The 13504-nt window shown below is 48.5% G+C and overlaps 4 protein-coding genes across 4 annotated transcripts; 2 read left to right on the forward strand and 2 right to left on the reverse strand.

Annotated features, from left to right (window-relative positions):
* Positions 1–612: 612 nt before the first annotated feature.
* BDV27DRAFT_155067 (uncharacterized protein) lies at positions 613–1378 on the forward strand (the record flags this gene model as incomplete). Its single annotated transcript, XM_032072075.1, has 3 exons — positions 613–755; positions 849–1110; positions 1199–1378. 3 exons carry the CDS (start codon positions 613–615, stop codon positions 1376–1378), a joined length of 585 nt encoding a protein of 194 aa, XP_031930445.1.
* A 650-nt stretch (positions 1379–2028) lies between these two features.
* On the reverse strand, positions 2029–3477 carry BDV27DRAFT_155068 (TLC domain-containing protein; the record flags this gene model as incomplete). Its single annotated transcript, XM_032072076.1, has 3 exons — positions 2029–2517; positions 2568–3287; positions 3355–3477. The coding sequence occupies 3 exons, from the start codon at positions 3475–3477 to the stop codon at positions 2029–2031; spliced, it is 1332 nt and encodes a 443-aa protein (XP_031930446.1).
* A 2981-nt stretch (positions 3478–6458) lies between these two features.
* On the forward strand, positions 6459–8419 carry BDV27DRAFT_142886 (cytochrome P450; the record flags this gene model as incomplete). Its single annotated transcript, XM_032070016.1, has 7 exons — positions 6459–6684; positions 6774–6932; positions 6996–7361; positions 7403–7553; positions 7647–8050; positions 8158–8269; positions 8323–8419. The coding sequence occupies 7 exons, from the start codon at positions 6459–6461 to the stop codon at positions 8417–8419; spliced, it is 1515 nt and encodes a 504-aa protein (XP_031930447.1).
* A 582-nt stretch (positions 8420–9001) lies between these two features.
* Positions 9002–11282, reverse strand: BDV27DRAFT_74762 (sugar porter family MFS transporter). The gene is made up of 4 exons (XM_032077475.1): positions 10693–11282; positions 10517–10640; positions 10380–10456; positions 9002–10318 (listed from the first exon to the last, which is right to left on the reverse strand). The coding sequence occupies exons 1-4, from the start codon at positions 10995–10997 to the stop codon at positions 9223–9225; spliced, it is 1602 nt and encodes a 533-aa protein (XP_031930448.1). The 5' UTR covers positions 10998–11282; the 3' UTR covers positions 9002–9222.
* Positions 11283–13504: the final 2222 nt, after the last annotated feature.

Raw genomic sequence — 13504 nt, forward strand, 5'->3', positions numbered from 1 at the left:
CCTAGACCGAAAAGGGACAGCTCCGCCCGCACTAGTTTTATCAGATCAGGAGACAACTACAACAACAACAACAGCAATCGAAGATGGTTCTATAGATTCATTGGAACTTCTTTAATCATCCCTACATATCAATTGAAGTACTGAGAGGTAGGAAAGACTAAGTTTGATAATTCACAGTTAAAACATTTTTCATCTTCTCTTTAGACCAATTAGACTAAGTAGTCATCGCCTTATGTCTGAGGAGGGCCCTTGCAGTTCTACAGTACCACGGGAAACTGATGCTCATTAATAGTAATAGAGATACCAATCAGGGATAGAATTTCAAAGAACCAAAGAGCATTCAAGATTGCAATTCCCTGTACTCTGAGTAGATATCGAGTGTGTCTTCCCCACACTGGGGAGCATTACATCACTTGAGCCCACGCCGGCAGGAGCTGCTCCGAAGCTGGCTGTTTAGTAGTGACAAGGGCATGTCATCATCCGATCACCTCCAGCCTCCTCTTTCTCCTTCTTGCATTCTTTCTCTTCCTTCCATTAATCTCACCCCAATTGCTTCATTTTCGCATAATACATCCTCTGCCACCGATCCTTATCGTCCTAAAACAATTAAAAATGGTTTTCGCTCGTGCTAATCTCCTTCGCGCATCTGTTCGCGCTGTCGGAGCTGCATCTCGTAGACCTGCGCAGCAATTCGCTCGCCGCACATACGCCTCTGAATCATCACACGGTGTCCAGAAATCCAGCGACCTGCCATGGTAAGCCACGATAACAGTCCTCTTTGTTCCTTGCAACATGCGCGATGCATCACATCAGGTTGCAATGCAAATGCTAATACCAATTGAATGCAGGTTGCTGGGATCGGTCGGCTTGGGAGTACCGGCTGCCTATTACTTGCTCTCCTCCGGTCCTGAAAAGAAACCCCACGGCGGCCACGGAGACCACCATGAAGCCGTGAAAGAAACGGAGAAGAAGGAGGAACAGGCCCCCGCGGGAGAATCCGAGGCTCAGCCCGATCGGGATGCGGAGCAGAAGGTCGACACCGAGGCTTCTTCGTCCTCATCTAGCGAGAAAGGTGGATCATTTGGAGAGCCGCCATCTAATGTTGACGAGGTAAGGTCTATCCCGTTTATCGTGCGCCTGATAAGATTTGGGCTCGTGATTATGTTCAATGTGGTTAGTCTGACTATTTTGGTGATAGGCTACTGCCCGCGGGGGAACCGGAGGACCAGCCACTATCTCCGGCAAGCAGGAGGGCGTCTCCAATGCCGACACTTCTAACCCGTATGTGAATGAGCCGGGAAAGAGCGAGAAGGGCGAGGGAGAAACGGAGACGGCTAAGGTGAAGGGCACTGTGAGTCCGGAACGACCCCAGGCCTAGAAAAGAAAACGGCATGCTTCTTCCCAGCGCATTTGTACGAGCGGTGCTCTGATAGTTGCTTTGGCATTTTCTGAATGTAATACAACACTGATCCAATTTCACGTGAATTCTTGCCCCCGACAAGACGCTTGTATCTGTAACAATGTGGGGGCTTGATGGCCTATGTGGCCGAGGTGTTAATCATGCATGTTCTCTTGAGCTTGTAACCAGCTACTGAAAGTGAAGTGGACGTGAACTTTGAATCTTGGCGCAGATAACCTACCAGCGCAGATCTATTATTATTATTATATGATAATTGCGCGTAGACCTCCCCAGGATTCCCTCCCTCAGCGCACATCAATGGAATCGTCACTATATCCATTCAGCTGTGTCATGCACAACGCCAGACGACCAAATATATAAGAGGAAAGAGAAATAAATGTGTGCAGCGAAGCAAATCTCGTAGACCATGAATACCCATGCGACAACCATGCAAAATGCTTCATGTAGAAGCAGACCAAAGTAAACCGCCACATGAAAACGGCGAAATATGAGTTGTTGACCCAAGTCGCCCAAGAGCTAAGAAAGAGAGAAAGCAGTGCAAACTCCGGCAACACCGCATGAGACAAGCCCTGCATTTTGAAGCGCATAGAAGTGCTAGAGCGCAACTTCTACCGGCGGCTAGAGGACTTCTCGTTGAGGGGCTCCCCGTTTACCAGAACTTGCGGAGCTTGGTTCTCCTTACCGACATTTCGGGCAGTAACGGTGGGCACTTCAGCTCCAGTCGCCAGAGTAGCACGGCCGTTTTGCTCCTGTTCCGCTTCTTCTTCCTCCTCCGTATCCTCGTCATCACTGCGCTCATCCTTCCTGATACTGTTGAAGACGTAGTTCTTTAGGATGCGAAGGATCAAGAAAAGCCAGAAAAGGTTGACGGCCTGCAAGCTCGCCAGCAAGGCAAAGGTGATATATTGACTGATCCAGCACTTGTATTGCTGGGTCTCCCAGTTTAACTCGAAAGGACCAACGGTTCGGAATTCGGTAAGAACCGCCCAGAGAATCTTCAAGTTCAGGTAGTGGCGGAGGTAGATCCACATTCCAACAAACATACCGAAATATGGTGGAGTAATGAACGAATCAAGGTAGTTGAGTGTTTTCGAAGTCTAGTGCTGTCAGTATCTATCACCGGGAGATGATCAGGACGTATACATACCGCGAGGAAGAAGTCAGAGACATCGTGCGTGATGTAGACCGCAATACCCATGTAGGTGAAGTGGAACCGATAGCTTAGAGCGATGAGAGCCAAAGTGATGATGTGATGTCCGACAAGTTCTTTGAAGTCCTTTCGGGGCTTCTCTAGCTGGAGTAAGAGCACAATGGCTTGTTGAGCCCAGTAGCTCGCTTGCAACAGATAGTAGGCTTTAAACAGCGCCTCATGCTCCCGATGCGGGAAACCCTCATACATCGCCGTTGTGTTGAAGTACCAAATATCAGACCTGTACATCACGTACAAACCAAATGGACCGAAGATCCCGAAGTAGATCGCTGTGTACACCTGCTCCATGAAGCGCGCAGTCTTGCCTTTGCCGCGAATTCCGCAGTATATCGCCCACGGCCGGATGATGCGCTGCATGATGAATTCCCGAGTGAAGGATAAGACAATGGTGTAGAACGAGACAAAGGCAATGTCCTTAGGACCTTTTCCGTACATGACCGGGCCACCAGGGGTTTTCGGCCCTTGAGGGTAGGACAGAAAGATTGCGCTATGTAGCGGATTGGACGGGTTGGGGTTGATTGCATACAGGGCGAGCAGAACAATCAACATGACAAGAGGCAGTAACCATGTATGCTTCAGGCATTTGTCTTTAAAGCGGCGGAGTAGGGATCTGCTTTTGCGACGCTTCGATTGCGACTTGAGCGACTTCTCGGAAGACTGCGATACCATAGGCCGGCGTGAGCGTAGGCTCGCATGAGTGCTGCGCAATTGATCGAGACCATACCTTATTCCATTTTGGAGCATCCGTTTCAGTCGGGCTGACCTCATTCATGGTCGACATTGCTGGTGCGCTGGTGTCACCCGGGATGTCCGCGCCCAAGTTACTCGAGCTCCGCCCGCGAGCCATGATCAGATGAATACGGTGAGTGCTAATCCAATTCTGAAGTCGTCCTATGATTGTCCTCCTTGACGTTCTCCCTGGCGTTTTCCCGGAGCGTATCTCGATCAGCGTCGGCTTTCGTAAGAGTGATTTTCTCGTATTCCAACGCGGGATCCTCCGCCGTATCGGAGCGGAATCGAAGATAAGGGGAAACAGAATAGAAATAAAGAAGAGGACAGGGTCAGAGAGAGAACAACAAAAGAACACAAAAAGAGAATGTACCGACGAAAGTTGAAAAGCCCTGACCCTAAGAAATCGAGAACTGCTGGGGTACGAGTACGAGACACCTAATTCGTTTGAATTGTCAAGAGCGCAAATTAAACCCAATCCAGGGGGGCTTTTTTTCTTTTTTTTTTTTTCCTCCGCCCCGGGCTCCACCGCCAACACAACCATTCAGCGATTGACGGAATCCCGCCCATATGTTGGGTCGTCTTTTGAAACTTATCGTCATCCTTTACTACTTACTCGTTCTTAGACATTATTCGGTACACAGTCATGTACCCGCTGCAAGGTCAGGTTGTACTCGATGCAACAGTTGCAGACCGCTATCATAATCCACAAATGTCACCGTTGTCGTCTCGAAATGAAGTATTCTGACGCCAAGACTCCTGAAAGTCGACTAGTCCCACATGCGATCAGCGGTATTCTATTTGAGGTGGAATTGGACCGAGGATGAGGCGCTTAACCGGACAAGGTGGAAACCTCAACTACGGAGTACTCTTACTCAGTTGGACTCAACCATCTCGAATCGACGCGATTTATTCTTTCCACCTACGTATCATCATATCCTTACATCAATGGTCTGAATGACTTAAGTACCTTTGGCAACCAAAAAGATCAGCGTATACACACATTCTACTGTGGATGATACCCGAGATAGCGGCAGCTTTGCTAAAACATCATAGTGCACCTGTAGCCGGGCCCCCATGTTGGTCAGACACGCCCTAAGGAGTCCGACAAACAAGAACAGATAAATTGTCATAGACGCTGAATCCAAGATCAACTACGGAGTAGAGTCCATTTATATACATGACTCCTCTTTCAGGGTTGACCACTATGGCGACTGAGATTATCCTTCGGACACGTTTAAAACTGCTTTGTTCTTACGATGAGGATAGTAAACGTCGAGGTGCAGAACCTTATCACAGTAGACGACGCTGAGTGGGGGCCTTAGTATGCGTCAATCTACCCATAAGCCCGACGTAGCCTCAGCCTCAGCCTAGTTCTATGTGCTTTTTAGAGTCTATTTGGCTGAAGGAACAATAGATAAGCGTTCGCAAGAAGAGGCTACTACGTCGGATGGATATCATGGCATCGGCTGGATCCCCTCCGAGTGTCAATGGTGGTACCTTCGGTTCAGTAGCCGCCGCCGATACTCAGAAACTCCTGTGTACGAATGATTGTGGTGGAGAGCGATTGTGATCACACAGCGGACACCAGGTGCGGCATATAGGAACCTCGCAGAGATGGGTTTAGACTGGCAGCCCAAGTCTGTTGCACAGGCATGCAATCGTATTGATTTGCAGTTTGGATCTAGATATTATTGCCACGCAAATATCACCCCACGAATAAGAGTTAAAGTACCCAGCTGGAAGAGTCCTGGGTGGTTCGTTCCAAGGGTGCGTATCCATTGCTCCTTCATTGAATCGTTGCATGGGTGTCTTAAAGCAATGCCAATTGAATTTGCAGTGTTTTACACCTGTACCCCAGAAGAGCCTATCCTCTCTGACTTTTTTACCTAGATACAGGCTAGGACGACCCTTTTGCATCGTCATGATCCATGACCTGGCTCAGTCCGAGTGGCCTATATTGCCCTAAAAGAACAGCAAAATGACGGGGTCCACGTATGGATAGAGCACTCAGAAGACCAAGCTATGAGTATAAACAAGCGAAGGAGATCATTTGGACTCGGCCCTAAACCGCTCCGATTAACCCCAGTTCTGGAGTGTAAAGTGGCGCCGACTCAGTATGCCAACGCTTTACCAAAGAGCGATGATGCCACTATCTCTACTGGAGCAAATGCGCGCCGTGTTATATTCCTGCCATCTCCACACAAGGCCGTGGCTGTGGCTGCCGATGGGGTTCCGGCTGTGACAGTTCAGACGTCGTCGAAGTAAGTCATTCTTGCCGCCGAAGTACTTCATATCCCTAAGTTGCTGGAATTATCTGGAGTTGGAGACAAAACTAATGTTGAAGAACGTTTTTAGAATCGCCATGTGAGTGTCCTAGCCATCCCCTTGAGCACAGCAAACGACGGCAAATGTGGCTTGTGGAATATTCAGAGTCTCTTTTAGTCGCGGCACAAGCCACAATCCCTCTTGGGATCCAGACGGCAAGGTCTACCATGGATCATGAACTCCTCATGCACGAATAACATATCAAAATCATAGCATTGTAGGTTCAGACTCATATCCGCTGCCCTGATTTTCAGGCGTAGCTTACATCACGAAGGAATCAAACTGTGCCAGTAGCCATGCACCTTGATGGGGGCCTGTATAGATAACATATTCAAAGTGGGAATATGATTCGTAGTGATCCATGCGCCTCGAAAGCATGTTGGCCGCATATTTTCTTATTCCAGGGAGAGGAAAGCGACGATGACGATCAGACTAAAGGGCAGAGGCACGCCAACCTCTGTTAAAGAGGAAACCGTAATAAAAGTGCGCGAAGAGGTCCAGATACAGTCCTTTCCTGGCGTCTTTCGCACTGAATTCTCACCTATAATGGATTTCGCATCATTACTGCTCCAAGAAAACCTTAAAGAAGTGCTTCAAGCGGATCTTTTCCAGCTAGGAGGGTCTGCAGCACTTTTAGGAGTTCTTCTGCATACAACCATCTTTCGCACGTCCATTTGTGTGGAAAATCTCATCTATAATCTACTGGCGCTCTACGCCGCGACTGTAATATCTTTATTCTATGCATACTTCACAATCACGGTGCTCTCTCCAATGCAAGCTCTAGGCAGAGTTACATTGCTCACCACTTCGTTCAACATCAGCCTCATTAGTAGTATTAGTATATACAGATTATTCTTCCACCGACTCCATCCTTTTCCTGGGCCCTTCGCATGCAAGCTCACCCGTTTCTACAGCGCTTTCCTAGCGGCAAAGAATATCCAATACAATGTGGAACTTAAAAAGCTCCACGAGCAGTACGGCAACTTCGTCCGCACAGGCAAGCTATTCTAACTAAACATCCGCAAAGCCTTCTTTAATCAGGAACCATGCCAGGGCCCCGTGAGATCTCTATCCTCCGAAATACAGCACTGCCCCTAATCTACGGTCCCCATACTGAATGTCGCAAGTCAACCTGGTACGGGCACTTGGATGTAGATCACACGAAAATATGCATGGCTCTAAGCCGTGACTTCAACGACCATCGGCGACGAAGAAGGGCGTGGGACCGAGCCTTCAGTATCAAATGTTGGTCAATCCCGCGTCCACAGATAGTAAACATGTCACCCTAGTCCTATACTAAAGAGCAAGTAATAGCCCTCAGCGTCTACGAACCCCGTGTCATAGCGCAGGCGAAGAAGCTCATTGCCCAGATCGAAGCCAACCAAGGAAAGCCGCTCGATGCAACCACCTGGTCTATGCTTTTCACCTTCGATATCATGGGAGACGTCGGGTTTGGTAAGGACTTTGGTAATCTCACAATGGGGAAGGCGCACCCTGCTATCAATGCTGTTCGTGACCATATGCGCTTCATTGCCATCGCGAGCCATCTTCCGTGGCTTTTGAATATGCTTGGTAAGTTACCAGGCGCGGCGGCTGGGTATCAGGGTTTTTTCAAGTGGTGCACTGATCAAGTTGAAAGCAAGCGCAAGGTATCAAGTCCTCCTTATTCTTCTGGTTTGGCTGTAGATTGATTGTGCACGGGACTAACGTATAAGCCGGTTTGACGCAACAGAGTTGGGACCACGAGAAATATCCCCAAGACATTGTTTCCTGGATCTTGAAAGCTTTCATAGACAACGACGTGTCGGCGCCACCGTCCGAACCAGCTCTTCATGACGACTCGCGGGTGGTGGTGATTGCTGGCAGGTACGTATTTCTGCCTCTTTTTTTTTCTTTTTTTTTTTTTTTGGAATAGAAAAGTGCCCCCCAAACCTAGCACATCTAACTCAACAGAACCAGCGACACAACCGCCTCAGCTCTAGCGAACACCATCTACTTCCTCGCCAAACATCCTCAAGTCCTCCGAAAACTCCAAACCCAACTCGACAGCGCAATGCCCAACGGCCCCCAAAGCTGGACCTATGACAGAACCAAACCCATATCCTACATCGACGACATAATCCACGAAAGTCTCCGTCTGCGGCCCCCCGTCTCAAGCAGTGGATACCGCGTAACGTCCTCCAAGGGCCTCCAGATCGACGAAGTCTTCATCCCAGGAGACGTTAACGTGTTCGTTCCACCGCAGCTAATCCAAACAGACGAACGATACTACAAATTTTCCAAGCAATTTATTCCCGAGCGATGGGGTGAAAAGAAGGTCGAGTGGGGGACTGACAAGGCGCCTTATTTTCCGTTTTCTTTGGGTGAGTTTTTATTTCTTCCCTTGCTTCGCTGCCGTTACTCTTCTACACGATGTGGAGTATGCTATACCAGGCGTAGATACAGATTATTAACATTGGAATTACCATAGGGGTCTACGGCTGCGTAGGGAAGAATCTAGCTATGCTTAGTCTCCGCGTGGCCGTATCTACCCTGGCACAGCGTTACGATATCAGGTTTGCGCCTGGAGAGACCGGAGAGGCGTTTTGGAATGATGCGTTGGATACGTTTACCACATTTTTGCCGCCTTTGCAAGTTGTGTTTCAGCCGAGGAAGTTGTAGTTACTAGACTTTTCTTGAACATCTCTCAGGTTTGTTACTTCTGGATGTGGACTTGTGAATCTTCGTCATAAAAGAACATGTTTCAAGCACACAGGTCAAGTGCCTACACCTTAAGTCCATATCACTATCTCTTACTTCCAAATCCGTACTACTCGTATCTATAAGACCACCCATTACGAAACCAAAATAAGGCTCTTCAGCACAGACCATCTTGGCCCTGCGGAATAGATTCCCCGATACGTCGGGATGAAACTTCTTGAGATGCAGCCAAGAAACCGACTTATTGGCGCTGAGGGGACAGGCAAGTCCCGAATGTTTCAAGTCGGCTTCCCGAAGTGCGACGACAACGGCCTGTTACTGTCGTGCTATGGCGGGTTTGAGTCGGACTTGCTTGTTTTAGCTGCAATGATATACCTCATAGAGTAGCCAGTTGTTGTATGGATGAATTCAATGTCATTAGTTCAGTTGGTTGGTATATGTGGTTCTATTCCAGAATGTTTGAATATGTTTGTTTGTAAGATGTATTGCTGAGCTGAGTGGATAGTGATTCTTTTGCAAAGGGAAGAGGTATGCCATAGTTATTATGTTGGGGTTTGTTGCATTACTTCCGTCATTCTATACACAAAAGACAGTTGTAAATGGTTGAGAATAAATATTATAAAAAAGCACGAGTGAATTAGAAGCTATCACATAGAAACACTAGGTATCAAGACATCATCGTTCTCTCGTAAACATGAACTAATTAAGTCACACATGTTCATAACAAACCCACATGAAAGGAGAGATTTGTTAGGTTGGTATATAGGCGAGTAATTAAATATTTTCAGAATTCAACCCCAAAAGTCTACTACTTCTCAAGTCCTGCATAATCCAATTATGCGGTCTCAGAATGCTGGACAGTACCGCCGACCTTCTTCTCCTCGTCGAAGCCGACCTGTTCCAGGGTGGCGCCGCGCGAGAATTCGTTCTTGGTCTTCCAGGCGGGAATACCGATGTACGGAAGACCGGTGGGGTCGGTGAAGATGGCCTCGACGTCTTCCAGGGTCTTACCAGCGGTTTCAGGGAACATGAAAAACACATGGATGAACATGGCAGTACAGAAGACACCGAAGACGATGTAGACCTGCCACTTGATGTTCTCGAAGGCAGGGGGAACGAACCAACCCAGAGCGAAGTTGAAGGCCCAGTTAAACGAGGTGCACAGAGCGTTGGCCTTGCCACGGACACGCAGAGGGAAGAGTTCGGGAGGGTACACCCACGAGGCGGGACCCCAGGTGATGGCGTAGGAGGCGACGAATAGGTAGGTGCACGCAATGACAGCCTTGGAGGGAGGGCCGGTGATCTCCCAGGACTCTGCGGGTGTTCCATTGAGACCGCCTGGGGGAGCGGCATGGCCGTGTGCGGCCATCAGACCAGCATTGGCGTACAGCCAGGTCGCCATGAGGGCCGCACCAATAAGGAGAGTGGGGCGGCGACCCCAGCGATCCAGCCACAGGATAGCAGGGATAGTCATGAACACGTTGATCACATATTGAATACTGGAAGACACCAGAAGGTTGTTACCATTCAACCCGGCCATCGCAAACACATACGTAATGTAGTACATCATCACGTTCATGCCTGTAAGCTGGGACCAGATTTGCGTAAAGACACCGACGTGAGTACGGTTGATCATGTTCGGCTTGATGAGCTCCATGAAGCTCACGTCGGCATTCTGACGTTCAAATTCACACATGCCCTTGATCTCCTCGAATTCGCTCTGGACAAAAGGAGAGTCCGGGTCGCCGTGACCATGAACCAAGGTAAGGACAGCATGGCACTCCTCCCAACGGTCCTTACGGGCCAGCCAACGAGGAGACTCAGGAAGCAACATCATTCCGAGGAAAAGAAGGATGGCAGGAATCATCTGCAGACCCCAGGGAATCCGGAAAGCGGCGGTGCCCTTGATAAAGCTGCATCCATAAGAGATGCTACAGAGGGATCAACTGTTAGTCTGGAGACAGTAGTGGGGAGCTCCGTGATTAGACTTACTAGAACATGATCAAGATACCCCACGTGATGGCCCATTGCTGAAGACCAACAAGGCGACCACGCTTAGTAGGAGGGGCCTGGATGAGGGGTCAGCAAGTTGCCAAGAGTCAAAGGTCAAGGCCATAGTAGATACTTACGATCTCAGAGATGTAGACCGGGACCTGAGCGGAGCAGATACCGACACTGAAACCGTTGATGATACGACCAACAATCAACATGGGAATGTTCTGGGCGGCGCAAACAAGAATACATCCAATGCACCTGGTCAACGGTTAGGAAAGTCCCAAACGGGGTGCAATATTTGTAGGCCTACCAAATCACGGAACCAATCATGATTGACTGCTTACGGCCGAGCATATCAGACAGGTATCCAGAGCACAGAGCACCTAACCAGGAGCCACCAGCCATGGCTGCAGTGATACCACCCTGGGTCATTGTATCGGGGCCTCCACATTCCTTTTCACCGTTCTCATTGATCGTCACACTCCCTCCGTTGTTGAAATAACACTTATAGGTGTTTGTACCGATAATCGCAGACATGGACGAGATATCGAAACCGAAAAGACCACCGCCGATAACGGCGATGGCCGCAATGACATAAATGTTGCCAATGGCCATCTTGAAGGCAAGATGTACCTCACCACTCCACTCTAAGCAGGATGGGGTAGACTGCTACCTGATGAAGACAGAAGCCACAGAAGAGGGAGGTACAAAAACTGTGTAATAAAAAAGTTTTAAACCACCGTAGGGGACGGGCCGGTCTTAATATACCCGAGAGCAGGGGACGGAAATTTTGCCTTTCGATGTCGCATCGAATGACGGCCAATTCCGTCTAAATTCCTGATGACGCTTGAGCCTGTACCGACCCGAAGTGCCATAATGGGGAAAGGGCTGCACGCCATGCGACTGGCGAGATTAGTCTAAGCTAGCTAGCGAGATTCACTGGAATCCAACCGGTGAGACAACCAGAAAACCATATCCAATCATGGATCAGACACATCATATAGACGGCCCACCGGAGCAGCTCTTCTGTCAATGATGACACAGGGTAGTAGCCTTTCGGCTGTCCGAGTCCAAAACGGACGGGTTCCTCATTCAGTAAGAATGGGGAAACCCGCGGGGAGGCAACACATGGTCTGGAGATTTAGGGTCAGTGAGGGGATCAGGCCAGAGTAACCAATCCCATGATCAAGCATCCATGCAATCATTTCGCTGAAACGATTCATTGGGAGACTGGGAAATGGAGGACCACATCTCGGCTCCACCGGCTGCGACCTTAGGCCAAGGGGAGCCGTTTGAGAAGTAATCAAGGACGGAAGGGTCGTGGTCAGCACAATGCATAACTCCGGTGGATAGTGTAAAGCCGGGTTGTTCGACGAACCAGAGGTGCGACGTGGAGGGATCCGGGGAAGCCTGACCACGCGGGTTAAGACTAGTGTTCCTAAGCCGATGGGGCCGTGAAAGGAAGAGACACCGAAAGTGACCTATTGCGCCGGAGGGCAAAACACGGCGAGTCGTATCCTTGAGAGCGAATTGCCTTTGAACAGAGCCGATTGCAGACGGATCGGCACACATTGCTTCCTTTCCCGGCCGTCGGGGGTGTAAATTGATTCCCAAGGACGGACTTCCCGTCACGGCGCTTGTCAAGTGAGGAGTGAAAAAAGCAAAAGAAAAAAAAAAGGTCCGAGTGATTGAAAACTAGAAAAAAAAATAATAATAATTAAAATAAATATATAAAATAAACAAAAGTTAGAAAAGCAAAAAAGGAAATATACTGTGCAGAGCAGGTTCGATCAATAGAAGAGGGTGCCGATCGCTGACATCCATCACTTTACCAAAACAGAACCTAAACAGGCACGGGAACTACTCCTCAACCGCCTCGGAACATGCCATTCAACGCGAAATGAAAAATCTGAAATCGCTTAGTGGGTTCCATGGACCCGAATGGATTCAGAAACAGTTGATGAGCTTTAGTGGTGGTGGTGGTGAGCGTTGAGGTTCGGTGGATGTTGAATGTGGAGGAATAGAGGGGCCCCAAACCCCCGACCAATTCCCCAGAACAAACAAAACAATTTCCAGCCTAGAATCTTAGGCTCCATACTAAGAGACGATTTAACCCGAGAGAGTAAGAGAGAAAGTGGAGATGAGGAGCGAAAGGGGGCGAAAATAAGGTGAACAAATGAAAAGACCCCATTTCAATTTTCCCCAAGCCCCGAAGGAACGTTCCTGATTGGAGGGACCAACAGCATGTGCCTCGGCCAACGTGCCATTTCCAGAATCGGAAATTCCACCAATTAGGGCAGCGGCACATCACGAGTCATGCTGCTGGTATCATGGAATAACCTGAGAATTATAAACAAAAATAAGAAGGAAAGAAGAAGGCAAGAACATGATTCATATATTTGGTGCAAAAAAAAATCCATAAACTATACGGCGTACCACAGTAAAGAATGCTCAACAATTATCAACGCTACAACTGATGTCCCGTGCCATGCGAGGCGGTCTTCTGGCTGGTGGGGCCCTTTGCAGCGCTCAGATACATCGATGGTATGGAGTACTCGATCACAGTTTTGCATATCCCTGGCAAGGTTTACAGCCATTATTCCCTCATATTACTTAGTGTCATGTTATATTGCTTCTAATATAGGATACCTGCGTTGCAGCAACGGGAGTATTGCCACGTACGTATGTAGTAGTATGTCTGTACCCAAGGCAATGCTGGACTGTACCATGTGAGGGGGGCTCGTATCCACGATACTAATTTAGCAGCATTATGATATTAGCCGACAACCTTTACCTCCTACCCGTAGCGTTGTCTTGTATCAAGCCACAAAGGCTTATGACCGTGAAAATTTTTTCCCTTGGCCCCCTTCTCTGAATCGCTTTAACTTTTCCAATTTCTTACGTTTTATAATCTCCCTCACGTTAGGGGGAAGAAGGATTGTGGCCATAGACTTACTTAACATGATTGGATTTTTAAATTCAAGAAAAGGTGATCTTGCGGTTATACCCCGATATCTCCCCTCTGAATGGTCAAGGCATGTTCCTCTACTGCCTGATTCAGCCTTGACTAATAACTGGGGTCCTTGGTCACGTAAAGAAAGAATCTATATGGCTATTTAGCC

The sequence above is a fragment of the Aspergillus caelatus genome, assembly GCF_009193585.1.
Source record: "Aspergillus caelatus strain CBS 763.97 unplaced genomic scaffold BDV27scaffold_37, whole genome shotgun sequence".
Lineage (NCBI taxonomy): Eukaryota > Fungi > Ascomycota > Eurotiomycetes > Eurotiales > Aspergillaceae > Aspergillus > Aspergillus caelatus.